Raw genomic sequence first — 27,150 nt, 5'->3', positions numbered from 1 at the left:
AGAGGTAAAATTCATAAACCAAAAAATGTGGATTGTTTTTTGTTGCACTTATAGACAATGTTCCTGGATGAAATCAATGCAATATTACTTTTAAATCATTAATGTATTGAAATTCAACAAGAAAGTGTTAGAATATTTGTGGAAAACACAATAATTTTTATTAAAACTTGTGTCCGCTACAATTGTACTACTGGTTGCGGAAATTACAGATCGTACACATGTATTGACAGACATACGCCAAAAGACAGAATATTTTAAGTTTATCAGCTTTTAAATAATCAACTTCTCAAATGAGAATCAAAATCATACATTTATCAACTAGCAATAGTCAGTAACACCAAAATCTTTGGGCGCAACCATCGTGTTTTGTGGAAACTGCAACATATTGTTTTTCGGGTAATTTCTGTAACAGCTGGGAAAATTTCAGAAGACAAGTTTTTGTTAATATTCTTATGTTTTCCTCAAATATTCTACTACGAAATTGTTTGTATTCCAATACACAGGATTTAAAAGATATTCCTCAAGTGCATACAATATTGAGAGAAAAAACTTGTTTCAGTTTAGTCTATCCTACTATCTGATAGTTACAATGTACATCAATTCCTATAGCTCGACAACCCACTTATTTTCAAAATCTATAATAATTGATTTGTAATCAACGACTCACAAGACCTTAATTTCATATCAATTTTCAAGTCTTGCAGATGCAAAGTTTGAATTTTGTCAGCTTATTTGAAATTAGTTTAAATTGTGTTGTATGTTTTAGTCAACTCTCAGTGTATAATAATGCACAACATTGTGGCCAGCTGACCCTTGTTAACTTCTCATTGTATCTAGGCCCACCTGTTGGTAGCTGACAAGACAGGGGCATGTACTGCAGTGTTGTGGAATGCAATGTGTCCCCAACTGTACCATAGGTAAGTGGGCTGATCTTCAGCTGAACAGATCCTTCCGTACTTGGTTACCCTTTGCATATTTGAGCATTGTTTTGAGAAAACTGGGCTTAATGCATGAGCGTAAAGTGTCATCCCAGATTAGCCTGTGCAGTCTGTACAGGCTAATCAGGGATGACACTTTACGCCTAAGCTTGATTTTCGGTAAGGAGGGACTTCCTTGAAACTAAAAATACCATAAAAGCGGAAGTGTCATCCCTGATTAGCCTGTGGGGATTGCAAAGGCTAATCTGGGACGACACTTTACGCACATGCATTATGCCCAGTTTTCTCAGAACATGACTCATTTTATTGTTGTCAACATTCACACAACCATTTATTATTATTTTATGTTCATTATTTAAACCATACTTTTCATCACCATGTTGAATAAGCATTTATTTACACATCCATTACATGTCTTGTGTATGTTGTTTGGCTAAGTACTTATGTATTTGCCAATAAAACTGACTTGACTAGACTTGACTGGTAACAGAATAGTATAAACAAATCTTACAATAAATGGATAAACCCTTAACCAGGCAGATACTCATTTTTACAGTTTTGGGGTCCATTGAAAATTTAAATTAAATTTTATATCTTTCTAACTATATTTAAGTTTTAAACGCTTCATTTCCAAACCTAAGATACTAATGAGCAGCAAACAGAATTAAACCTGAACAGACTGCAATTAACTTACAGGCTGTTGTGGTTTTATGCTGGTTGCACATAGCTATTTTCACATAGCTTGTAAATGGGTTAGGGTTAAGGATTCCATGACAATACATTTCATAAAATACTTTGTAAAGGTTTTAACCATAGGTTTTAATCTCATCTGCGAACAACTTGCTCATGGTGAGCTTTTACGATCGCCTTTTGTCCATCATTTGGTGTGAATTGCGCAGAAGTGAACATTTTTTGCCCAACCTTTGTGAAACTTGGTCTGGACATTTGTCACAACCATATCTTGGCCAAGTTCAAAACTGAATCACCTAAGGTAAAAAATAACACCACTAAGTCAAATTAAATAAAAAGATTCAAATTTTTTAAAAGTCACACATATTGTTTAATCTTTTTGAAACTTTGTGGGAACATTTTTGATACCTCGCCAAAGGCAGAGGGATATAGAATCGGTGTTGTCAATCCATCAGTCCGTCTGTCACACAATTTATTTTTGGCAGGGGATATTCAATGAATTTGCTTGTTGTCCCCTACCGGTTTCACCGGAGGGGACTTATGGTTTTCGCTCTGTGTGTCCGTCAGTCTGTTGGTCTGTCGGTCTGTCAGTCTGTCACACTTTTCTGGATCCTGCAACAACTTTAAAAGTTCTTCATATTTATGTCCCCCACTATAGTAGTGGGGGACATATTGTTTTTGCCCTGTCTGTTGGTTGGTTGGTTGGTTGGTTGGTCTGTTTGCGCCAACTTTAACATTTGCAATAACTTTTGCAATATTGAAGATAGCAACTTGATATTTGGCATGCATATGTATCTCATGGAGCTGCACATTTTGAGTGGTGAAAGCTCAAGGTCAAGGTCATCCTTCAAGGTCAAAGGTCAAATATATGGGTCAAAATCGCTAATTTAATGTACACTTTTGCAGTATTTCAATATTCAAGATAGCAAGTTGATATTTGGCATGCATGTGTATCTCATGGAGCTGCACATTTTGAGTGGTGAAAGGTCAAGGTCAAGGTCATCCTTCAAGGTCAGAGATCAAATATATGTGGCCAAAATCACTCATTTAATGAGAACTTTTGCAATATTGAAGATAGCAACTTGATATTTGGCATGCATGTGTATCTCATGGAGCTGCACATTTTGAGTGGTGAAAGGTTAAGGTCAAGGTCATTCTTCAAGGTCAGAGATCAAATGTATGTGGCCCAAATCGCTTATTTTATGAATACTTTTGCAATATTGAAGATAGCAATTTAATATTTGGCATGCATGTGTATCTCATGGAGCTGCACATTTTGAGTGGTGAAAGGTCAAGGTCATCCTTCAAGGTCAAATATATGGGTCAAAATTGCTCATGTTATGTCACTTCTGCAATATTGAAGCTAGCAATTTTATATTTGAAATGCATGTGTATCTCATGGAGCTGCACATTTTGAGTGGTGAAGGGTCAAGGTCAAGGTCATCCTTCAAGGTCAAACGTCATATAGGGGGACATTGTGTTTCACAAACGCATCTTGTTTCATGAAACTTAAAACATGGCTAGATGGCAATATGGACATTATGTACGTCATTTCATTTTCTTCCTACGTCAAAAATTGTGGTTTCTATGGCAACAAATATAATTTAAAAAAACCTTATAATGATGGAGCCGGTAGAGGATGTATATTGCTTGGCAATAGTCTTGTTTAAGTTATATCTTTGCTGAGTTCAAAAGCTGTTCTGATTAATTGAAAAAAAAGCCACCAGTGTGCATGCCAGTTGTTATTTAGTGGTAAACCCAGAAAAACAGTAAGAACTGTTTCATTTGACCTTTCATCCAATTTACATAGTATCAGGGCCTGTAATTAGAATATTGCAACTTCATATATTAACAATTCATAAGTGACCTATGGAACTTTTGTACAGACAGTCTCTTTGCAGGTGGGACAACCAGCTACTGACTTATGGTTGTTCCAGTAGAGTTATCTCCCATAAATAAATCTAAGATTTAAATATGGACATATACATTCTGTGTTTAGAATATTTTCATATTTCAAAAGTTTGTCAATATAATTTGACTAAAAATTAAAATACTGGTAATTATGCTTTATAAAGCACTTTTATTCTTAACTCCCACTTCATAGAATAGTCTAGTTATCCCCCGCCAGAGGCGGAGGGATATTGTTTTGGCGTTGTCCGTCCGGCTGTCCGTCCGTCCGGCTGTCCGTCCATCCGGCACTTTTGTGTCCGGAGCCATATCTTGGAAGTTCTTTGGTGGATTTCATTTAAACTTGGTATGAGTATATATATGCATTAAAGGATGATGCACGCCAAATGGCATTGTACACCATCTGTTAAAAACAGACTTATGGCCCTTTGTATCTTGAAAAAATGCTTTTTAGTGTCCGGAGCCATATCTTGGAAGTTCTTTGGCGGATTTCATTGAAACTTGGCATGAGTATATATATGCATAAGAGGATGATGCACGCCAAATGGCATTGTACACCATCTGTTAAAAACAGACTTATGGCCCTTTGTATCTTGAAAAAATGCTTTTTACTATAGGCACTTTTGTGTCCGGAGCCATATCTTGGAAGTGCTTTGGCGGATTTCATTTAAACTTGGTATGAGTATATATATGCATAAGAGGATGATGCACGCCAAATGGCATTGTACACCATCTGTTAAAAACAGACTTATGGCCCTTTGTATCTTGAAAAAATGCTTTTTACTATAGGCATTTTTGTGTCCGGAGCCATATCTTGGAAGCGCTTTGGCGGATTTCTTTGAAACTTGGTATGAATATATTCCCCCGCCAGAGGCGGAGGGATAATGTTTTGGCGTTGTCCGTCCGTCCGGCTGTCCGTCCGGCACTTTTGTGTCCGGAGCCATATCTTGGAAGTGCTTTGGCGGATTTCATTTGTGTTATTGTCCTCCGTCCGTCCATCTATCATTATGTTCATCCGTCCAGTTTGCACCCATCCTCAAACAAAGCATATGTTGCGAGGGATACCTTGGGCCTTTCAGGCCCTCTTGTTCCTTCTGGCCTCCTGTGAGCAATTGGCCCTTGTTACTACAAATTACGACAATTTGTTATTTATTTTTTAAACAAATAAGATGGGTTTTTTTGCCTTTTGGTAATAGAGCCGCATATATCCCAGGTGTCAGCAATCATGTTTTGATTTTCAAACATACTAAATCTTTACATTTGATGTTCAAAGTTTGTATTTGTTTACATTAATTATTTCTTTCATTATCTCATTCCTTTTCTATATTGACATAAACAATATACATAGAAAGTAAATAATTCTTATTTACGTGTGAAAATGTTAGGTGGGAAACAATTGGTAAAGTACCTTGCAGACTCATGCTATTTTGCATATATCTTTGGCCAACTATATATATTTAAATACATTTATACCTATCAATTAAGGCCAATAAAGCAGTCATAAATTAGGTCACATGATTAACATTATGAAAAATTAAAAGTATTAATGTGAATAAGTTTCATTTGAGTCCCTTGAATGATTCCTCAGTTATGCTCTCAGGGGTTTTCAGCACTGTCTGCGCCTCCGGAAAACGGAGGCATTCTTAAAGCAAACGGACCCGATCACAAACCGAAATTATGAACAAAATTCCCAATTTCCCAATTGTGTGACTAACCAGTGTTTGTTTTGGTAAAAAATATCTGCTATAAGGTTTTGACTGTTCAGTTTTTATCTCAGAGAGTAACTGTAACTGAAAAACAAAACTGCAGTACTTGAATAAACGTTGAACATGCCCAATATTGCATCTGTTTATATAAAGAAGACAAAAAAACAAATAAAAACAAATTTATTTGTTAAACCACTGAATTATTTAAGCATGATAAATTCACAATTTTTTCCCAAATGAGCCGTTTCATCGAAGCGAAAATTCCCAAAATGACCAATTTTGTCGATAAAAAATTCCCAATTTGGTCAGACTCCTTTTCCCAAAATAGGCAGAAAAAACCCTGGCTCTGAAGAATTTGGATGGACTTAGGTACAGAAAAACAGACAATGCATTTACTATATGCTGTCTATAGGGGGTATAAACAAAATTGCATCACGACCTAACATACAGTCATATTATACATATGAGTAGATGAGCAAGAACTGAGATTGTTACAATGGTGTTCAAATTCATTTTCAGCATTAAAGAGGGGACTGTTTTGTTCCTGAGGAAATTCACTACCAAGAAAAGCTTCAATGTTCCGAGGATTAAACCAGCACTGAAGAACACCCAGTTGTTTGACATTGACCTCAATATCAACAGTCACCACCCGGAGACTGAGGTCAAGGTCATTCATGAGTCAAGGTTACCTGATGGAATAGAACTGCCCAATAGGCTGTATAACTTTGTGAACCGGAGACAAGTTTGGTAGGTAAAAATAATGCCCAGAAATTATACCTAACACAGTTCAAACAGATGTCATTAAAAAGGATTTATATTTGGTATTTTTTAAGTCATCAGCATCTCAAATTACTACATTTCCTATATATTGATTCAAATCATGATATTAACATGGTAACCTTGAAGTGAACTTGTAATGCCTATGAACTCAATAATTGACAGTTTACTTTTATCAAGCATCATAATGCTTCACAAAAGTTGTAGAGAAATAAGTGTATGTATCTAATAAAAAGTGTACTAACTCTATATGTGTTGATGCCTAAACATTATTTATTTCATTTCTTTATATTTCTTCTGAATATTTCTTGAAAAAAAAAACAACAACAGCTTTAAGTCTTTCTGAAACCATATTGTTTGAAATAGTGTGATGAATGTAATGTGAAAACCAAAGAGAATGAATAGAAACTGATATTAAATAGGCAGATTTAGAGATTTTCTAAAACATGATGTCCAAAACGAGCATAAATGATTTTATAGTGCATGAGATGTTTTAATGGATTTGCAGGTGCCTTCCTGACAATCACATATGTGACATTGCTGGCATGGTGACCTATGTTGGCAGATATGAACGAGAACACATCAACAGTAGGAAGTTTCTTTTACAGTAGATATGCTAATAATGTGGGGCATTTTGTGCATGATTTTGCTGTTGGCCATAAAGTAACTTAAGAGTGAACACCCTTCCATTTTGAATTTCCTCTCAGTTTAACAAACTGGTGAGAAATATTAGCATTGGTTGTTTTTGCATGAGAAAACTACCCAACATAGATGATATAAATTTTTATGCCCACCTTCAAAGAAGAGGGGGTGTATTGTTTTGCACATGTCGGTCGGTCTGTCCGTCCGTCGGTCAGTCCGTCCACCGAATGGTTTCCGGATGATAACTCAAGAAGGCTTACGTCTAGGATCATGAAACTTCATAGGTACATTGATCATGACTGGCAGATGACCCCTATTGATTTTCAGGTCACTAGGTCAAAGGTCATGGTGACTAGACACAGTAAAATGGTTTCCGGATGATAACTCAAGAATGCTTACGCCTAGGATCATGAAACTTCATAGGTACATAGATCATGACTCACAGATAACCTCTTTCGATTTTCAGGTCACTAGGTCAAAGGTCAAGATCACGGTTACTCGACACAGTAAAATGGTTTCTGGATGATAACTAAAGAAAGCTTACGCCTAGGGTCATGAAACTTCATAGGTACATTGATCATGACTGGCAGATGACCCCTATTGATTTTCAGGTCACTTGGTCAAAGGTCAAGGTCACAGTGACTTGAAACAGTAAAATGGTTTTCTGAGAATGCTTACGCCTAGGATCATGAAACTTAATATGTATTTGATTTTTGATTGTATCCACCCTCACAAGATCTTAGAGCCAAATAATGGTTTTATATAACAATTAAAGTGACTACAAACTCTTTTGTAAATACAGTAAACAAATATTCATTAATAGATTAAATGCATAAATTAAACTGTTGTGTGCAAACAAAAGCCATCATTTGAATACACTGGTTGCTAATGTAACAAATTTACATTATAGCAAATACCATTGATAAGTTATAGGAAAAAATCCTAAATAACACATATTTTTAGCTGGGTGTTTTCGGAGAAAACCCGAGGTATTGTCATAGCCAGCTCGTCGTGTCGTTGCCGTCCGCTGTCTGACATCTGCCGTCAGTGTCGTGCTAAAACTTTAACATTGGTTCTTAAATCAAAGTGCTTCCACCTACAACTTTGAAACTTCATATGTAGATGCACCTTGACAAGTTCTACACGCCACACCCATTTTGGGGTCACTAGGTCAAAGGTCAAGGTCAATGTGACCTCTTAAAAAAAATATATATAAAAAATCATTTATTTAAAATTGCACCTGTAGTCGAGCGTGGCATCCGTTATGCGGTGCTCTTGTTTAAAGTCATTGATAAACATGTTTATACTCAATGATCTGATGTTGATAAGCATTCACTAAAGACTTTGTGAAATGTTAACATCATCAATGCAAAACATTAGTGTCATACATTGGTGCTGGAATTATATTTAATGTGCAGGAATTTTGCAGATGGTTACCAAGGTAAGATATAGTTTTTTACTGTTTAAACTGCAAACACATAATTTTATTCATAAATCCATTCTCATACATATAAAACATGATAAATAAAACACGAGCTTGACTTGGGACAAATGGCTTGTTTACTGAGTTCTGATTAAATAAAACTGCCATATTTCTTCATTAAGGTCCCATTGTGGTCAGTACTTAGTCCATGTCCTTGAAATCTGCTTGGGCAACACTGGCCAGACATCAATGCTATCTGGTCATCATTCTTCTACAATCAATTAGTTTTGACTAAAGAGTCTTCAATCATTTTACACAACTCATAGCTTTGTTTACTAACAACAAGGAAATGTTAATACTTGTTGATATGTTCCTTAATGGTTTGAAAAACTGCAAGGAATTTGTTTTTAGTCATAGAAGGGCACAGGCTGCTTTCTTTCATATATATATTTTGTTGAAAGTAACAAAATGTGTCTCATACCAAAAAGTTATATAGTTTTATTTCTGAAAATGATTTACAAGGGTATATTTGCTTGTTAGAAATTAATTTATATCGTACGATTTAGAGATCAAATGCTTTATAATAGATAAAGCATCAATGGGTGTATATTCGTTTGCAAGAAATTGAATATCGTACAATGTAGACAAAAAATGATGTATTATAATATAATAGAAGAACAAAAATTGAACAATGCATCAATATTTTGCAAGGAACATACACATACATAGCACCATAACAATCCAATAAAATATATTTGAACAATTGTAGTACTGTATGAACTACTGAATATATGATTGTTAAGTTGTATGCATTCATATTATCTTAATATTTCTCTTCAACAGTATACTGCGAACATTAATATGCCTTTTTTTAAACAGATTGATTGGAATAAGGAATATGAAGCAGATACGAAAACATTAAAGGTTTAACTGTTCACCTTTAAATGTGAGCTGATTTTTATCTGCCTTGACTGAATTATGCACTTTGAACATTAACTAGATTTCTTTAATGTAAGTAAGCAAAATGTATGGAAATGATGCAACGAATATAAGAGACACAACAGGATGGAAAAGTAGATGCTAAAATATTTGACCTTGCAAGGTCTTAACCATAGAGTAGTGTTGCAGGAAAATGACTGAAATGGGTAAAAACATATGGAGGGCACACAAAGATACTGACAAGCTGATTTTGATAGGGAAGTTAATGTTAAATGCAAAAACAATCATACCCAATTACATAATGCTATAGATGACAACAAGCAGAAAAATGAGTGCACTTTAACACATGAAAACAAGCAAAGCGTATGACATTCTGTTTGTGAAGTAAATATGTACATGTAACAAAGAGGTAGGGAAGACATAAACAAATTTTTTTTTTGCATATCTGTAAATATGAACATAAGTAATGAAAACAATCAACACTACACTAAAATAATATAAGGTTCATAAGTGATAGAGGTTAAAGCAGACATTAAAGAACATTATTTACATATCTGTAAAAAATGAAATGAGTAATAAAAACACTTATTAACTTATATATACCCAAAATGAAATGAACATGACTAGATATATTAGTTTCAAAGCATGAAAATGTTTTTTTACATGATGGAAATGCAAGTAAAAACAAGAGGGTCAGAGGCCTGAGACTTAATGGTACTGCTCTCAGCAACTTGTATGATGTTTCTGAAACCATTTACAAATTTGGCCAAAATATGAACGAAATAGTTTACAAGGCCTTTCTATAGCCATATAAGGAAACAAATCCAGCCCCCTAGAAGCCATGTTTTTCAACAGAAAGAACAATACTTGAAATCAACTCCAGGTATCATACAAACACATGTTCTGACAAAGTTTCATGAAGATTGGACTGAAAGTGTAACTTCTAGATTGTTAAAGACGTTTTACTATAGCCATATAAGGTAGAATGCCAAGCTTCATGGTGGCCATGTTTTTCAACAGACCACAACCATTTTCTTACATGTTCAAGATAGCATTGAGAAATATTTTCTGACCAAGTTTTATGATGATCAGACAATAAATGTGGCCTGTAGAGTGTTATCAAGGCAAATGTTGACAACGGACAAAAGGTGATTACAAAAGCTCACCATGAGCACATTGTGCTCAGGTGAGCTAAAATACACATGTCAAGTCACATTGCATGTACCCGCTCAACTGGCCCCTCGCATGAAAAGACGAAGGGTGACAGGAGCATTCTGGGCGATGAATGTGTCTATGTCCTCGCCAGGAAGAGCCTCACTTAACACCTCGGTTGCTACCATTCTCCATCATCGGCCAGGAGCTCTTTTGTTTCCTGGTCTCCCCCAACGCCTTCAATGGTTACTACTCTTTCATCTAAAGGATCCTCAGCAGTCTGAAAGTACATCAAAATAGGTGAATAATTAATTTATTACTACAATGTATGGAGGGAATAATCATTTTAATGCAAATCCCTCGATGTTATAATGTGCCTTACTGAAAGATAATTAAGAATTTGACAGGGCGTAAGTTCATGAATACAAATGACGGTGTGCAGTAACACACAGGCAACTGAAATGTTATGTTTCGCCACGGCTATATGTAAGTAAGTGTCTGTTAAATGTTTTTGCATTTTTGAAGACAATATATAAATGTAGTAAAGTGTAAACATAAAAGTTCAATATGGAAAATAACTCATTACTGATAACCAGATGCATTAAGCAGCATTATGTGAAAAGCATTTATGTCTAAATCTAGCACAAGAAAGTATTACCGACAAGAAGAATGACGTAAAGTGAGTAAAGAAGAAATTATTCTGTGAGTAAGTTTGATAATTTAATTAGCGAACTGTAAAGTCATTTTTTTAGCTCATCTATTTTTTGAAAAAAAATTATGAGCTATTGTCATCACCTTGGCGTCGGCGTCAGCGTCGGTGTCTGTGTCGGCGTCCGGTTAAGTTTTGCGTTTAGGTCCACTTTTCTCAGAAAGTATCAATGCACCGCTCTTCACTCCACCCCTCCCTCCTTTGTGATTGAAAATGAGAGTCCCTTCACCTTTAAAAAGAAAATAGATGAGCGGTCTGCACCCGCAAGGCGGTGCTCTTGTTTTCATTTATTATAGTATTAAGGACAGACAATACTGTTACAATTATCAATTGTAAATTGAAACTGATTCAAGATTTTTAAGCATTAAAGGTTCATGTCAGTTCCACAACTTGCAACAGATTTGCGCATTCAGTGTTGAATAAAAAACCGGTTGAACACTGTGTAAAAGGAAAATAATAATGTATATTTTTTGTTAGAGTTTATAATAGCAATCTTACATACCTGGATAACGCTTCTTGAGGTCAGTGACAGCGAAGTCTCCCCTCTGTGAACGTTGGTCACAGCATTTGTGACCTGGATGAATGTTCCCAGACTGTGGGGCATGTCACAAGCCTCTCGCCAGAGGGTCAGTTTCACTCTCCGACGATTGTCGGAGATCGTGATATCCTTTACCCTTGTCGGGGAACTCCCAACAGTGACCTGTCTTTCCAGGTCCTCCTGGAAAAATTCAATTTAATAACACAGGGGAATAAGATCATGTGTTGGTATAATTCCAGTGTGCAGTCAATGAAATATGATTTGATTGCCCTGAAGTATTCAAATTTTAAAAGAGACAAATTTACCAATTGTTATAAAGTTGCGACGAATGTTGTCACAATATTAAAGAGTTTGCGAATCATTTTTACGCAAATTGAGGGGCCTAAGGCCTCTTCTAAAAGACAGACTAAAGGCCGTTGGGAGCCTTAGCATGTGGTTCCTAAGTTTATAGCATGTAAATGCACCTCTCTGTGTTTGACACAACCTGATAATCTTTTTAAGCAAAAGGTCTCAATTTTGGAAGTAAAGAGGAGATTTTGTAACAATAACTGAAAGAAAACGAAGATAGCACACAACATGAATTATTATACAAGTGAACAAATGATATACAAACACTTAAGTCTTTATCATGTCATATATGTTTTTAAATTGCTTAGCATTTCCCGTTTGTGATCTTATTCATGATTGAAAGAGTTGCACCAGACACATGTTGCGCTCATAAGGAATAATGAAGCAATATACAAATAGACATTTTCTGGAAACCTGTGTGCAGAAAATGAGACCACACAACTAATTATGTCATTTGAAAATTTCTGCTTAATGTCGTGGGCATATTTCAATCCATGTTTGAGGCAAATATACTGCCTCGTTCCCCCAAGCAATGAGTATATATATCAATAGAAATAAAAAATCTTTGAAACATTCTTTTTTCTTTTAACACAGTGCCTATACCGTGACTTTTTAAGATCTGTGTTGGGAGAATACGATCAATAAAAGCGCGACCCAGGCACCATTGTTAAAGATGTGTTTTTAAAAACTTCACTATTTTTTTATGGGATAAAGTGGAGAGCTTGCTTATTCGTGACAGTTTTCTGTTGGTATCATGCTTTTTTTTTAAACAAATAAGTATTTTTTCAGTAAAGATCAATTGAACGTTTGAAGTGTTAGAAAAATGTCGAATCAGTGTGGGGAATTCATATTACAAACGTACGGTTGCATTTTACTGAAAAAAAGTACTTATTTGTTTAAAAAAAATCATGATACCTATAGAGAACTCATGAACGAGCGGGCATTGTAGTTATATATATGAAAAAAAAAACATTCTATAACTACCCCTTGTAAGTTAGTTTTAAGTAAATTATACTGCCTGTAAGGGTCTTGACTTCACTTTCCCAATGAGTGAGAGTATTCCTTGACTATATTAAATGATGCTTTTACAGTTAAAAATTCATTTGTACACAAAGACAAAAGAGTATCCACTAACCTGCACAATGTGCCCCCTAACAGACACAAGTGTCTTGGCAGGGGAGGCAGCTGCCTGTTCCAGGCTCATGAATGGGGCTTCCGGGTGGTGAACGAGACCACTGGCTTCAGAAGCGAATCCATCTGATGCAACAATGGAGGAGGTGGAGAATGTTCTCGAATTCCGGGTGACAATTACTGACCCATCTGCTCTCAAGATGAAATTTCGGATCACTACTGACTGCCCCGCTTGATACCGCTGGAACTGGGCACTGTCATAAATGACAGCCTTTGCTGCCCCAGTCATGTCAGCCAGTCCTACAATAAAGGATTGGCGCTGGTCTCCCCCGCTAGTGTAGGTGGATGGCCCCTTTGTGGTAATTACCCTGGCCTTGAGTGTGCCTGCGTTCGGGCCAGGGTTTCTCTGCCTCATGTGGGCTATGTCAGTGGTGGCCATCTGCAAACAAACACGTTATGACAGGCATTGAATGAACGCAGATGGATGATAACTCAAGAACGCTTATGTCTAGGATCATGGAACTTCATAGGTACATTGATCATGACTCAGAGATGACCCCTATTGATTTTGAGGTCACTATGTCAAAGGTCAAGGTCACGGTGACCCGAAATAGTAAAATGGTTTCCGGATGATAACTCAAGAACGCTTATGCCTAGGATCATGTAACTTGATAGGTAGATAGATCATGACTCGCAGTTGACCCCTATTGTTTTTCAGGTCACTATATCAAAGGTCAAGGTCACGATGACCTGAAATAGTAAAATGGTTTCTGGATGATAACTCAAGAACGCTAATGGCTACAATCATGAAACTAAATAGGTACATTGATCATAACTTGCAGATGACCCCTATTGATTCAAAGGTCAAGGTCATGGTGACCCAAAATAATAAAATGGTTTCTGGATGATAACTCACGAACGCCTATGCCTAGGATCATGAAACTTCATAGGTACATTGATCATGACTCGCAGATGACCCCTATCGATTTTGAGGTCACTAGGTCAAAGGTCAAGTTCATGGTGACCCGAAAAAGTAAAATGGTTTCCGGATGATAACTGAAGAATGCTTATTCCTAGGATCATGAAACTTGATAGGTAGATAGATCATGACTCGCAGATGACCCCTATTGATTTTCAGGTCACTAGGTCAAAGGTCAACGTCACGATGACCTGAAATAGTAAAATGGTTTCCTGATGATAACTCAAGAACGCTTATGTAGGATCATGAAACTTCATAGGTACATTGATCATGACTGGCAGATGACCCCTATTGATTTTCAGGTCACTAGGTCAAAGGTCAAGGTCACAGTGACAAAAAACATATTCACACAATGGCTGTCACTACAACAAAGAGCCCATATGGGGGGGGGCATGCATGTTTTACAAACAGCCCTTGTTTTCAAACATGGTTTAAAAAACACAAATATTAATTTTTATTATTTTATTTTTGAAATACCATCCAACCATCCACCCAATAATCCCCCCCCCCCCCCGCCAAAAAAATAAATAATTTTTTTTTGCATTTTTTTTTTGCATTTTTGGAAGATAATGTAATAAATAACCACACCCCCACACTATACACCCCTCTCCACTCCACCCCTCCATCCTTTGTGATTGAAATTGAGATAGGTCCCTACACCTTTAAAAAGAAAAATAGATGAGCGATCTGCACCCGCAAGGCGGTGCTCTTGTTTTGTTTTAGTTTTCAGGGCGACCGGCTCTTCACGTCGATTTAGTCGTACAGTTCCAACGGCCATCATGTTCTCAGCAGACAATCTGTCAAACAGGGTTAGAAATGTGTAATAGTTGTCAACATACAGGCAGTATCCTTTGTTCAGAAGATTTTATCTTCGTAGCAGCCCCATCACCACGCCATAGGAATAGCCCAGCTGAACCTAACCAACTTCTGCGTTAGGGTCAGGATCAAAGTCAGCACCAGTGTAGACGTTGAAGTCACACACATAGCCAGACTTACTTTCACTAGCAATGTAAACTTTCATGCCAAACTTGTCTGGCTTGTTGGGTAGGTACTGTTTGAACTTCAAACATCCTCTCCATGGGACCATCCCCTCGTCAACGGCGATGTTCTTGTCTGGAGTGTAGGTGTTGCGACACTGAGCAGAAACCACGTCAGGACACCTCCGTTCATTATTAGCAACCAAGTCTGCTTCCTGAAAGCCTTCAAATTCGCCCTCGGAATCCGAATTCCCGAAGTACATATCAACCAAATTTTCATGAACAGCCATCTTGAACAACTTTGTTTGCCAATTCCTTCATTCAATCTCGCTTTAAAATTTCTTGAGCAATATCCGGAATTTCGTTACTTTTTTTAGGACACTACCTCATTTATTCATATTTTCATTGGATAATATTTATATACTTGATGACGTTGACGGAAACCCTGTAAACTTTTACGAATATAATCATCACTATCGGAAATGGGTTAACTCGGTTCCCCTAATATACGGCGCATTGTACGGAACCGAGTTATCTCAGTTCCCGCGCATTGAGGGTTAACCCTTTCCCTGATAGACTTCTTATCTGATCTGCCACTCCAGGCCTGCTGTTCAGTGACTCCATATACAGCTGATAAGCCTGACTGCACCATCTCAATAGGGTTATTGGGAAAATAATGGAAAAATTCTCAACTGTTACACCTCTCTTGTTTAGGCTTAATTTTCACTTAGTTCCTTGCATTTCACATCATTTGTGTCAATGTAAATATTGTAGAGAAATAAATTCTCCTTCAAACCATATACATTTTAAGTCTGTATTCTAATAGATAATAAGAGGATATAACCAGTACAGTAAAAAGGCAGTCATAAGTCTACCCGGCTCATAAGTCGGGGGGTATACTTTGGTACCAAAATTGGAGATTTTGAGTATGTTAGCTTCATAAGTCGAGTCAGAAATTTTCTGTTTACGAATTTCATAAACAGACGCTCACAATTGTGTCCTTATTCTTACGCCAATCTCGCACTAGTTTCTCACTTATACCAAACTCACGTTCAGCAGCACTGTTGTTATTTAAATTCTCCGCAAACTCTATCACACGTATTTTAAATGCATTGTCATAAGCCTGGCGTTTGGGTTTGCCAGGCATTTTCACATTAATCGTAAGTCCAGTTGTGTTTTTGTTTATCTAATTAATAAATGGTTGCACTCAATAATCCACGCTAGTAATTATCCACAAACTATTTTCCGCTTTTAATCCGATGAAACAATATTATCACTGTAATCCAATCTTTGTACTTTTAATGTGACTGTCAAAACAATTGATTAGTGTCTCGGTAAAGAGGTTTTTATAACAATGATTGACATACCCAAGAGACCGCTAACTCCACCTTTTTCTCTGTAACAGTTTCAAAAGCGGAGCTATACACGTGCTCAAGCATAATGGGACGATTGCAAGCGAGTTACAAACATGCGATTGGTTAAGCATATCGCTTCTCTAAACAAAGGAATCCAATTTTGTTGGCGAGAAAGGTGTTCTTTATGGCTTCTTGACAGGAAACGGCTTTCCTTTGATGACTTCAAACTGTCTATTCACACATATTGCGAATTTTTGCGAGACTTTAAATGATGTCCTTGATTCTTTGTTTACATGAACAGTAAAAAAACAACACCTGCTTACATGAAGACTTTGGATTAAATTATCAAAATAAAAACAAGAGTAATTGCAAACTGTGATTATATTAATTGGTAAGTATCAGTAAAAATACGACATTTTGTTAGTCGTAAATCAACGATTTTTTTTATACATAACAACTATTGCCGCGAGGATCAATCTTCTTCGAATTTCATTATTTTTTTCATGGAATTTCATTCTTTTTTTCATGGACCACCTCATAAGTCGATACCGGTTTTTTAATCAAATATTGAATTGTCTACTGAAACATTAGGCAATTAATCTTTTGATTTGTCGGCATTTTGTTTCATTTCAGACTCCATGCAGTTTAACGATCATAATCTCTGTGCTTTATTACCCAAACTCGTTAGTTTCTGGACACATGTGCTACTGAAACTAGCCACCGCGATTGCGTTTTATGGCCCAAACAAGCACACAGTGTCTAGGGCCCGTATTTTGTATCCCTAAATGTTAGATAAGCACGTGCACTAATAATTATTATGTTGGTCAGTCAAAAAGGCTTACTGCGTCTTTGTTTTATTGCTCAATCAAGCACCAAAAATCCAATATCATGTGTATTACCAAACACAAACTTTAGATAAGCATGTGTCGTCTGTCAAAACAAATATTGTACATGTCCGTTAACATCGAAGTAATTCTCGTATATGATGTTGGAAAGGGGACTTGCTTTAAACATTTACAATTACGATATTTTTTTCCCATACGATTAGCTAAAAACAAATGAGAACCAAAACAAGCAAACACAGACAACACAAAATATAAATAATTATGACAGATTAAATGAAAAAAAAAACCCACTTATTTTCAAAAAATCGCTGTTACTTTTTCCCAATTTCCAGAAAATGACTTATACATGTTGCATGAAATCTAAATATAGATGATGTCGTTGTAAAAGAATATGAACTGTACACGGCACTTTGTGTGCAATCAGAAACAGTACAATAATTGTTGCAATATTTAACGAACTAAAAGATGATAATGATACAGCGTTTTTGACTTTTATTTTATTCAGGGAAATGTCAAAATCATTTGTAAGATACCCCGATACTTAAATGGAAATTCAATACGAAGCTTTTTTCGTTGTTGTCTGCGCTACGCAGTTTTTGTGTATAAATAAATACACCCACGCCTATTTTCGCGCGCTTTTTGTCCAAACAAAGACTTGACACGAAAATATCATGGGCATATACATGTATTTATTTCTGGCTACAATTTCTAACAGAACATTAACTGTACACGATGCGCGCACACCACATTATGTTATTAAAGCGTGTTTGAATACCCTTGTCCCGATTGGACACCTATTTCATAATATCTTTAAATACTAGAAACATATGCCGAAATTCATTTGATACTTTAGAAAAATGTCCGATGTTTGTGTTTATGAGTTTTCTTGAACACTTTTGTAGTCAATATAACTCAGAATTTGCATTTGAAAAATGGACATTGGGAATATACGGTATTATCGGGTTATGGATAGAGACGGAAAAATTCGCATGTATGCGGTAATCGATAGAGACGGTAATAAACGCATGTATCAGGTAATTGATAGACTCGGGAATATACACATCTATCAGGGAAAGGGTTAATTTCAGACCAGTTTGTATAGCATCAATAGTTTGCCAATCAAGGGATAGAGAAAGTCAGAAGTAATGGTCTTTGTCGCAAAGGCACACAGTGGATAGCACATATGCCCATATACACTTCTCAACATCACCACTTAAACTTGCTTTTCTTAAGAATATGCCCCCGTCTCTGTTTGTGCTGTGTCAAACTTCATCATCTGGTTGGCTATGTCACCCAAATTACAGTAGCTACCCAGTTCCCCCCGTGTGTTTGTCATAAACCAAATCTTCCTGAATGTTTACCTCATCAAACAGCAGTCCAACTTTTCTTCTCCATTCTACATCAAACAGTCCATTCTTCTCTGCCTCTTTCTTAGCCAATTCAAACGCATCTCTCTGAAATCCTAAATCACTGTGAAAAAAATGACTGTAGTCATAAACGGTTCTGGATGATGGTAACTTTATGAATCCAGATTCAGAAATTGTATTGTATGCTGCCTGTCACTTTTGGCAAAGAAAAAGGCACCGTCTTATTATTATTGGATGCCACTGCATACCACGTTCATCTTGTTTGTTTCCGTAAAGTTCATGTTTATCACAGAAAAGCCTTGTTGCAAATTACTATAAATGTACAACATTATGTATAAAGCTAAAATTGCATTTTTATGGCCCCCTTCGAAGAAGAGGGGGTATATTGTTTTGCTAATGTCGGTCTGTCCGTCCGTATCAGGGCTCAACATCAACCTAAAAACCAGCTTGCCCTGCCGGGCAAGTACTTAGAAAATCTACTTGCCCTGATCGTAAAGCCACTTGCCCAAACATGAAATATTACATTAACTTAAACTGTAAACCTCATGTTTTTTTAATAAAGATCAAAGTAATACACCACAAAACCTTTTTATTTTATTTTTGCACATTTAACAAATGATTATAGCAATTAGAGTCTAATTTAAGTCTAAATTTAATGCTCTTTGTTCTTTTTTGCACTTGCCTGGGGGGACAACTAGATTATAAAATAACTTGCCCAGACCCAACTTCTACTTGCCAGGGGCAATAGGACATCTCTTAATGTTGAGCCCTGCGTATGTCCGTATCTCTGTCCGTCCACCAGATGGTTTCCGGATGATAACTCAAGAACGCTTAGGCCTAGGATCATGAAACTTCATAGATACATCTCCAAGGACAAGTGGAGACCTTTTCGCTTTAAGCCCTTCGATTAGGGCTGACTGGTGCATCCTCCAGACACTTGTTATTGCTGGTGTCCAATACAGTTTTTGTAAATTGTAGAATGTAGTTTCATTGAAACACACGACCCTAGCGAACTTAAGGGCATGTAGGAACTTGGTGGTTGCACTTCCTGAGACCATGTCTGCTGAAAGTTCCAAATGACCTTTAGCCAGCCAACCAACTGAAGCCTGGCTTCTCCATGACTCGGTCTCATGGCAGTGTGATCAAATCTTCGTGGTTACAAGCAAGCGACCTTCCACTTTTTTAAAACATATACTGACTGGTTTCATGTAGCACATTTACAGTTTTAATGTCAGAATGAAAGATACACTGTTATTTTGTGAGTTACATGAAACTCAATGATACAACTCACTGAAGCTGGTGTCTGGTTTCGAACATGGTATGCTTGATGAATTGGAAGGGGCTGTGTGTTGAAGGCAATTGTGGCTAGAGTGTCCAAGTCTGGAACACTTTCAAACTTTGTATGTATTGGTGTTGCTGTCAGTGGTGCATTGAAGTCTGTAGAGGTTTCAACTAATGTTGTCACCGTGTGGGTAGTCTTCTTTGCCTCATGTAGAACCTGAAATTACAACATATTTGAATGTAATTATACATAGTACTTATTGTAAACTGGTAATGTAAATTAAATTTTTCGGATGTTATGCCACTGAAAATTGTAATGGAAAGCTGTACCTAAAAAGTGCAATAAAAGGAGAACATTGACTAGAAAAACTTCAAACTGACCGGCACTCTTATTTTGGACTAGTACAATAGGACTTAAACAACCTAAGAAAGTGAAATGCTGATAACATTTGTTATCAATGTTAATTATGATTTTCCATCATCATGGCCATTTTCTTTGGAATTGTCACGGAGTGATTTATAAGTGACAAGCGGTTCGAGCCTTGATCATGGAAATGATAATAGAGACAGATGAAATTGTAAATACTTCATTTAATAGATGTCTTAATATTTGCTACATTTTATTCTAAAACACTAATGTTAGTAGGAACCGCATGCCTGTTAGTTTATCCTAATCGCTATCAGATAATATTGTACCAATAAAAAAATATATAAAAATAACAATCATGAAGTCACTGGCTGACTAAAAATGTCACAGCTGTCAACACATAATACCACTCTCACACTAGGTCCTCGACCCTTTGGTGGCGCTCTATGTGTCCACCCCACCGCGACACGGATGGCTCTCGCCTGACCTTAGGTCCTCTGGTGGCGTCCAACGTATCTTGCTTACTGCGGCACAGATTACCCTCGCCCGATCCTCGGTCCTCTGGCTGCGTCCAACACTTGCCAGAACAACCTCATTGTGGCGCGTCCTGGTCGACCGTTGCCGATACCTCCGTCTCTCAGATATTGCAGCTGTCTGCCCAACCGTTGTTGGTGGTGGCCTCTGCCTCACTCACCCGGAAACCTCCCGTTGGGTGATGCCTGTTTTCTGCATCCACCCGGAAACTGGGACCCCAGTTCCTATAAATATATTATCCAAATATCTGCCCCTTGACTACAAAACAAAAGGTGGTTGTCACGGGGTCTTCTTTCAATATTTTGTGAAATCGAGATCTAAATCTCCAAAAATGCCAAGCTGTGCACGAACTGGTCTTCTTCAAAGTTCAATGAACACACTCTGTTTTTTATTTGGAGAAAACGGGTTGTGTTTGGAAATGGTTTGAACGGCCGATTCAAGTGTACCAACTCTTCTTCATTTTTTTTTCATTCGTAAACTGGAAAAAAAATCACTTTATATTTTCTAGAACATGATTTACCGTAATTACTCTATGTTTTCGGACACTTAAAAATAATAATTTTTTTTCGTGTCCGAAAACTTAGATACGAAAAATATTCACAAAATACAGGTATCCGAAAACTTAGAGTCGAAAATTGAAGTGTCCGAAATAGCGTCAATTGTATAAACGACTACCGGTAATAGCACGCGCTATATACCATGCCGTAAAGTATTAATTACAGTTATATGTGTTTGCACGGCATTTTAAATAATTTTAAATGCTAAATTTATTTGACAGATCGTTACTACAAGGTTGTACTTTGACCAACGAGTTCAAAGATGAGCATGTGATGTACCGATACTCGCTTGTATGAACCTGTAATTAACGCAAAAAAAGCAAACAATGAATTCTTTGTTTGTTCATTTCCGATAGTTGTTGTCTTACACCTTCCATTTTTCGTAAAACTTGCAATAGGGAGCATCACACTTTGAAGCGTTTAGTATTTGTCAGTTATTTTACTGAGAAGGGGAAGTACCATTGCGGTAGATAATAGCACAGTTCTGCTGTGACGTCACTAATTGCTAAGCTGACCGATACATAGGTCACGTGGTTTAACCACAGACAAAGGATTCTCTCATGTGGATTTACTCATGTTAATTGGACTACCCCTGGTAATTGTCATAACGCTTATGCTATCGGACGAAACCATTGATTCATACCGGTTTACAAGGTTATTTACCCTATAACGCAAATGTAATGGTCCGTTGCCCTCAGGCATGCACCTGTCATGTTTTATGATGTTAATCTGGTTGTAAAACCCCATGATCGAAGTGTCATTAGATATCGAAAACAGGACCGAAATTTGGTAAAAAAGCGCTGTAAAATAGACTGTCCGAAAACTTAGAGACATTAATTATGGACGAAAACTCGTGTGTCCGAAAATTAAGAGTCACGAAAAATAATTATTTTTGCTAAAAAACGGGGTGTCCGAAAACTTAGAGTGTCCGAAAACATAGAGTAATTACGGTACAGTCAAAGGTAGCACAGATAACCATTTTCCTTATCACTAGGCTTAATCAGTGAAAATAATTTCATGTAAATATCAATAAAAATAAAACCAGAATTCTGATCTATCGCTTATCTTCTGAAATGGCGGACGTGATAATGCCTGAACATGTGTGACGTAAAACAACAGGAGAGATGAGCGAATAAACGCTTTGCGATTTATGATCATTAAATAAAAGTCAACTAGAAATGGCGCGGCAGAGGCCGACGCGTATCCCCACGCCGAATGTTTGACCTAGGTGTGCCCCAGGGTTGGTAATGGGGCCATGCATAGCTGAGATTGACCGTATTGTCATAAGAGAAGTTCATCATCAATTAGAAGTGAATTGGTGTAGAAATGAAGAAGTTATAGTAAAAGGCAATTTTGGGTGGGTGTGACATATGTGGGCAGGGCGCCCCAGGGTTGGTAATTGTGCCATGCATAGTTGAGATTGACCGTATTGTCATAAGAGAGGTTCAGTATCAATTTGAAGTGAATCGGTGTAGAAATGAAGAAATTATAGTAAAAGGCAATTTTGGGTGGGTGTGGTCTATGTGGGCGGGGCGCCCCAGGGTTGGTAATGGGGCCATGCATAGTTGAGATTGACTGTATTGTCATAAGAGAAGTTCAATATCAATTTGAAGTGAATCGGTGTAGAAATGAAGAAATTATAGTAAAGGCAATTTTGGGTGGGTGTGGTCTATGTGGGCGGGGCCCCAGGGTTGGTTATGGGGCCATGCATAGTTGAGATTGACCCTAATGTCATAAGAGAAGTTCAGTATCAATTTGAAGTGAATCCGTGTAGAAATGAAAAAATTATAGTAAATGGAATTTTTTGGTGGGTGTGGCCTATGTGGGCGGGCGCCCCAGGGTTGGGATTGGGGCCATGCATAGTTGAGATTGACCCTAATGTCATAACAAAAGTTCAGTATCAATTTGAAGTGAATCCGTGTAGAAATGAAAAAATTATAGTAAATGGAAATTTTTGGTGGGTGTGGCCTATGTGGGCGGGGCGCCCCAGGGTTGGGAATGGGGCCATGCATGGTTGAGATTGACCGTATTGTCATAGGTGAGGTCCAGTATCAATTTGAAGTGAATCGGTGTAGAAATAAAGAAGTAAATGTAAAATAACCTAAAAAAATGAGTGATAATTTCTGACGCGGCCCCACCCCAACCCCTATAACTTTTGACCCAGGGGTCAGATCAAAATTCCAAATAGTGCAGGGTCGCACATATGCTCATAGCTACCATGTGTGTAAATTTCAAGGTTCTAGTGCTTTTAGTGTAGGAGGAGATAGTGGCCAGGACGGACGGACAGACGGACGGACGGACGGACGGACGGCGGAGATCACCACAATATCCCCACCTTTTTTTCAAAAAGCGTGGGGATAACAAAATCATCTTTATTAATCATATTTAAATGTAAATAGCATTAAATATATTGACTTTGGATTTTCTTTGAAATTGACCTTTAAGCATCAATAATTTGCTATGCTAAGATAGCGCTCCATGTGATTGACAATCATCACAATGGTTTAATGCTTGAGCGACTACTCTCCACCTGTAAATTTCCAAGGGCATGTAGAATATAAACATTCGCTGGAAAATGCTGGGGAAAAAAGTCCACGTTTCATGGACATTTCAAGAACCAAACCCTGGAAACTGTTTAAAAAGCCAGGGATTTCCATGGAATTCCATGTTATACCATGGATTTCCATGATTACTCTGGACAATGTACACTCGGGCTATGCCATAACCTGTATTTAAAAATAGAATTATTATTCTTAACAAATATTACAAACTGTGAATAAAAATCCAAGTATACTAACAGTCTAATAATGAACAGTACTCTTATACTGAAAACATATGGAATGAAACAACCTCAATGCATAAAAACAGACCACAACATGTAAACCTGTATACTTTTGTTTCTTAGGCCAGGCCAAAAAATGAACACATATGGAAGGCATGTAAAGCATTAGAACAGTTCTTAGAAGGGCATTTGCTTCAAGTAAGACACGCTGAATGCGAGAATTGGATATTGCATGTTTAAGTTTTAATTTGAAACTCGAGACAAAAGTTAATTTTTTGTAAACTTCCATAGGTAACACAAAATGATTGTTAAAACTTCACCTTACATTAATATTCAATGGCAAAATGGCTACAGAATCATGTCTGGTTCAAAAAAGGAATCTTGTTATACTGGTGCTACAATTTTTGGTAAGTTTGTCCTATCATTCAGCAAGAGACACACTGGTGATTTCACTCCCTTTCTGCTTGAGGTTAACTATGACTGGACCACCTACTGTCAACTGCTCCACCTCATGTGTCTCACCAGGCATTGCAAGTATCAGGAACTCAGCAGGCACTGTCCCAATCTCTTCATTATCTAGCAGCAAGTATGCCATTCCATCATCCAGACAGACTCTTATCACAACAATCTGCCTCTCTTCAAAGGGATCATCTGATTTCTGAAAATGTGAAAGAAAATGCTTGCCTTACTTTTGATTAATTGATGCCTTGTTTTAATGGTGTGACATAATGGCAGTTATAGTTTGATATTACTAGCAACCACAGACATATTTTAAGCTCATCTATTTTTTGAAAAAAAAAAAAGAGCTATTGTCATCACCTTGGCGTCGGCGTTCGGTTAAGTTTTGTGTTTAGGACCACTTTTTTCATAAAGTGTAAAAGCTATTGCATTCAAACTTGGTACACTTACTTACTGTCATGAGGGGACTGGGCAGGCAAAGTAAGATAACGCTGGCATGCATTTTGACAGAATTATGTGCCCTTTTTATACTAAAAAATTGAAAATTAGGTTAACTTTTGTGTTTAGGTCCACTTTATTCATATACTATAAAGGTATTGCTTTCATACTTGCGACACTAACTATCATAAGGGGACTGTGCAGGTAAAGTTATGTAACTCTGACTGGCATTTTGACAGAATAATGGCCCCTTTATACTTAGAAAATTGAAAATTTCATAAAGTTTTGTGTTTTGGGTCACTTTACTCCTAAAGTATCATAGCTATTGCTTTCAGACTTGGAACACTCGCAAACTATCATTAGGGGACTGTACAGGACAAGTTGCATAACTCTGGTTGTCATTTTGATGGAATTATGGCCCTTTTTTGACTTAGTAACTTTGAATATATGGTTAAATTTTGTGTTTACATCCACTTTACTTCTAAAGTATCAAGGCTATTGCTTTCAAACTTCAAATACTTTCATACTATCATGAGGGTACTGTACCTGGCAAGTAGAATTTTACCTTGACCTTTGAATGACCTTGACTTTCAAGGTCAAATAATTAGATTTTGCTAAAATTGCCATGACTTTGTTATTTATGATCAGATTTGATTGTAGTCCATATAAACGGACTCCCAGAGTCTTTGATAAATTGCTTCAAGTAAGGAGTCCATATGCACCCCTTCTTAAACATGGGTGCAGTTCAGCGCACGGATTCAGCGCACGAAATCCGTGCGCTTCACTAAACAGAAGTGGTTCGAGACAAATTGAGGAAAGTAATGAATAAACTTGATAAACATGTTAAATTTACCTGAACGGCAACCTACGGATGTTATCCTTTGCATTCACCCTATAAAAACACACTTTTATCGCTGACATGTTTATGTTTAAATTTGAATTAGTGTTTTCTGTATCGAATACCACATTGTTATCGACTTTAATAGGCTCCATCACATAACCCGACGTGCAAAATATTGGTGTACTGCGACCTTACCAATATTGGGTAAATTTTCCAATATGGCGGATACAGTGTACGAAAGAAAAACTAAGTCAATAAAAAGCAATTATTTTTTGCTTTAATGGTACCATTTGGATGAGTTTGTGGTTTAGACAGGTAAACTTTAATAAGTTCTTGCAGGTTCAGTGTTCCTTATTTTTATTATTTTATTTTTGAAAGACTGTCCAACTATCCCACCCAAGAATCCCTCCCCCGAAACAAAAAATATATATTTTTTTCATTTGTATTTCTTATTTTTGGAAGATAATGTAATAAATGACCACACACCCACACTATACACCCCTCTCCACCCCACCCCTCCATCTTTTTTGATTGAAGTATTGAGATAGGTCCCTACACCTTTAAAAAGAAAAAAAGATGAGCGGTCTAAACCTGCAAGGCGGTGCTCTTGTTTAAAATTAAGTTATCTTGTTCTTTTTTCTTTTTGTTTGTTGAAAGAGATTAAAAAGACAATTAAGTCATTTTCAATTTTTGAGTTTTTGAAATATCTTAAGTAGAACCAAAGTTATGAGCTTTTAAAGTTTCAAACTTTGCGTCGCTTTTATGAATTCTCTCAAACAAAATCTTTTGGCAACTCTTTCAATGACAGTTGTTTTTTTTATCAGTTTTTGAAGACTGGCATACTGTCCCTTCCAATTGGCCTTTCTTTGCTTACAATGATGTCTTTCTCCATTTTTTTCATGTCATCACACACATACTTGTGGAAACCTAGTAATACATGTGCCATGCAATGAAAATTAAACACTTTTTTCTGTCAAAGTCTGTAGCACAGTCTTTCAGTGTTTCCTCGCGCCATTCAGTAAAAAATGTGTGTGCGAGAATCACATTGCTGGCACAATCACTCATGGTGTAGAAAAGTTTTTCTAGTGGCTTATGAATGAAATCTACATTTCTCTGTTGAACTTTTGTCTCGGAATATGTTCGTTCAAGTTCTTGAAAGTGCTGCTTTGTCAGTTATTGTCTTGGACGTTTCCCTTGCAACCTTCGTAAATCCAAGACTCATTATTTGACCACTGTCCAGTGTAACAGACGTGTCAATTATTTTTTCTTTCCTTCTGGTAGTACTGTCACGACTTATTCCAAAGCTTTGACATTGGTTGACACTTTCCACAACGAAGGCCTTGGCTATATAGTGACCTTCATCCACAATACTTTGTCGAATTTGATGGCAATTCACTTTTCTTGAACTCACAGTTAAACAAGTGTTTTGATACTGTGTCAATGGCCATGGAAATTTTCTGTACCTCA

The 27,150-nt window shown here is 37.0% G+C and overlaps 1 protein-coding gene across 1 annotated transcript in view; it reads left to right on the top strand.

The window, feature by feature from the left end:
- The window catches only part of LOC127871010 (RPA-related protein RADX-like), a 196,982-nt gene that overhangs the window by 31,234 nt on the left and 138,598 nt on the right, over window positions 1-27,150 (top strand). The window contains exons 6-8 of the mRNA XM_052413625.1: window positions 838-917; window positions 5,762-5,989; window positions 6,528-6,607. Coding sequence (XP_052269585.1) covers window positions 838-917; window positions 5,762-5,989; window positions 6,528-6,607 — 388 coding nt within the window. The remainder of the gene's footprint in view (window positions 1-837; window positions 918-5,761; window positions 5,990-6,527; window positions 6,608-27,150) is intronic.

The sequence above is a fragment of the Dreissena polymorpha genome, chromosome 3, assembly GCF_020536995.1.
Source record: "Dreissena polymorpha isolate Duluth1 chromosome 3, UMN_Dpol_1.0, whole genome shotgun sequence".
NCBI classification, from domain to species: domain Eukaryota; kingdom Metazoa; phylum Mollusca; class Bivalvia; order Myida; family Dreissenidae; genus Dreissena; species Dreissena polymorpha.
The sequence above is the reverse complement of the archived record's forward strand: the minus strand, read 5'-3'. Positions and strand labels throughout refer to the sequence as shown.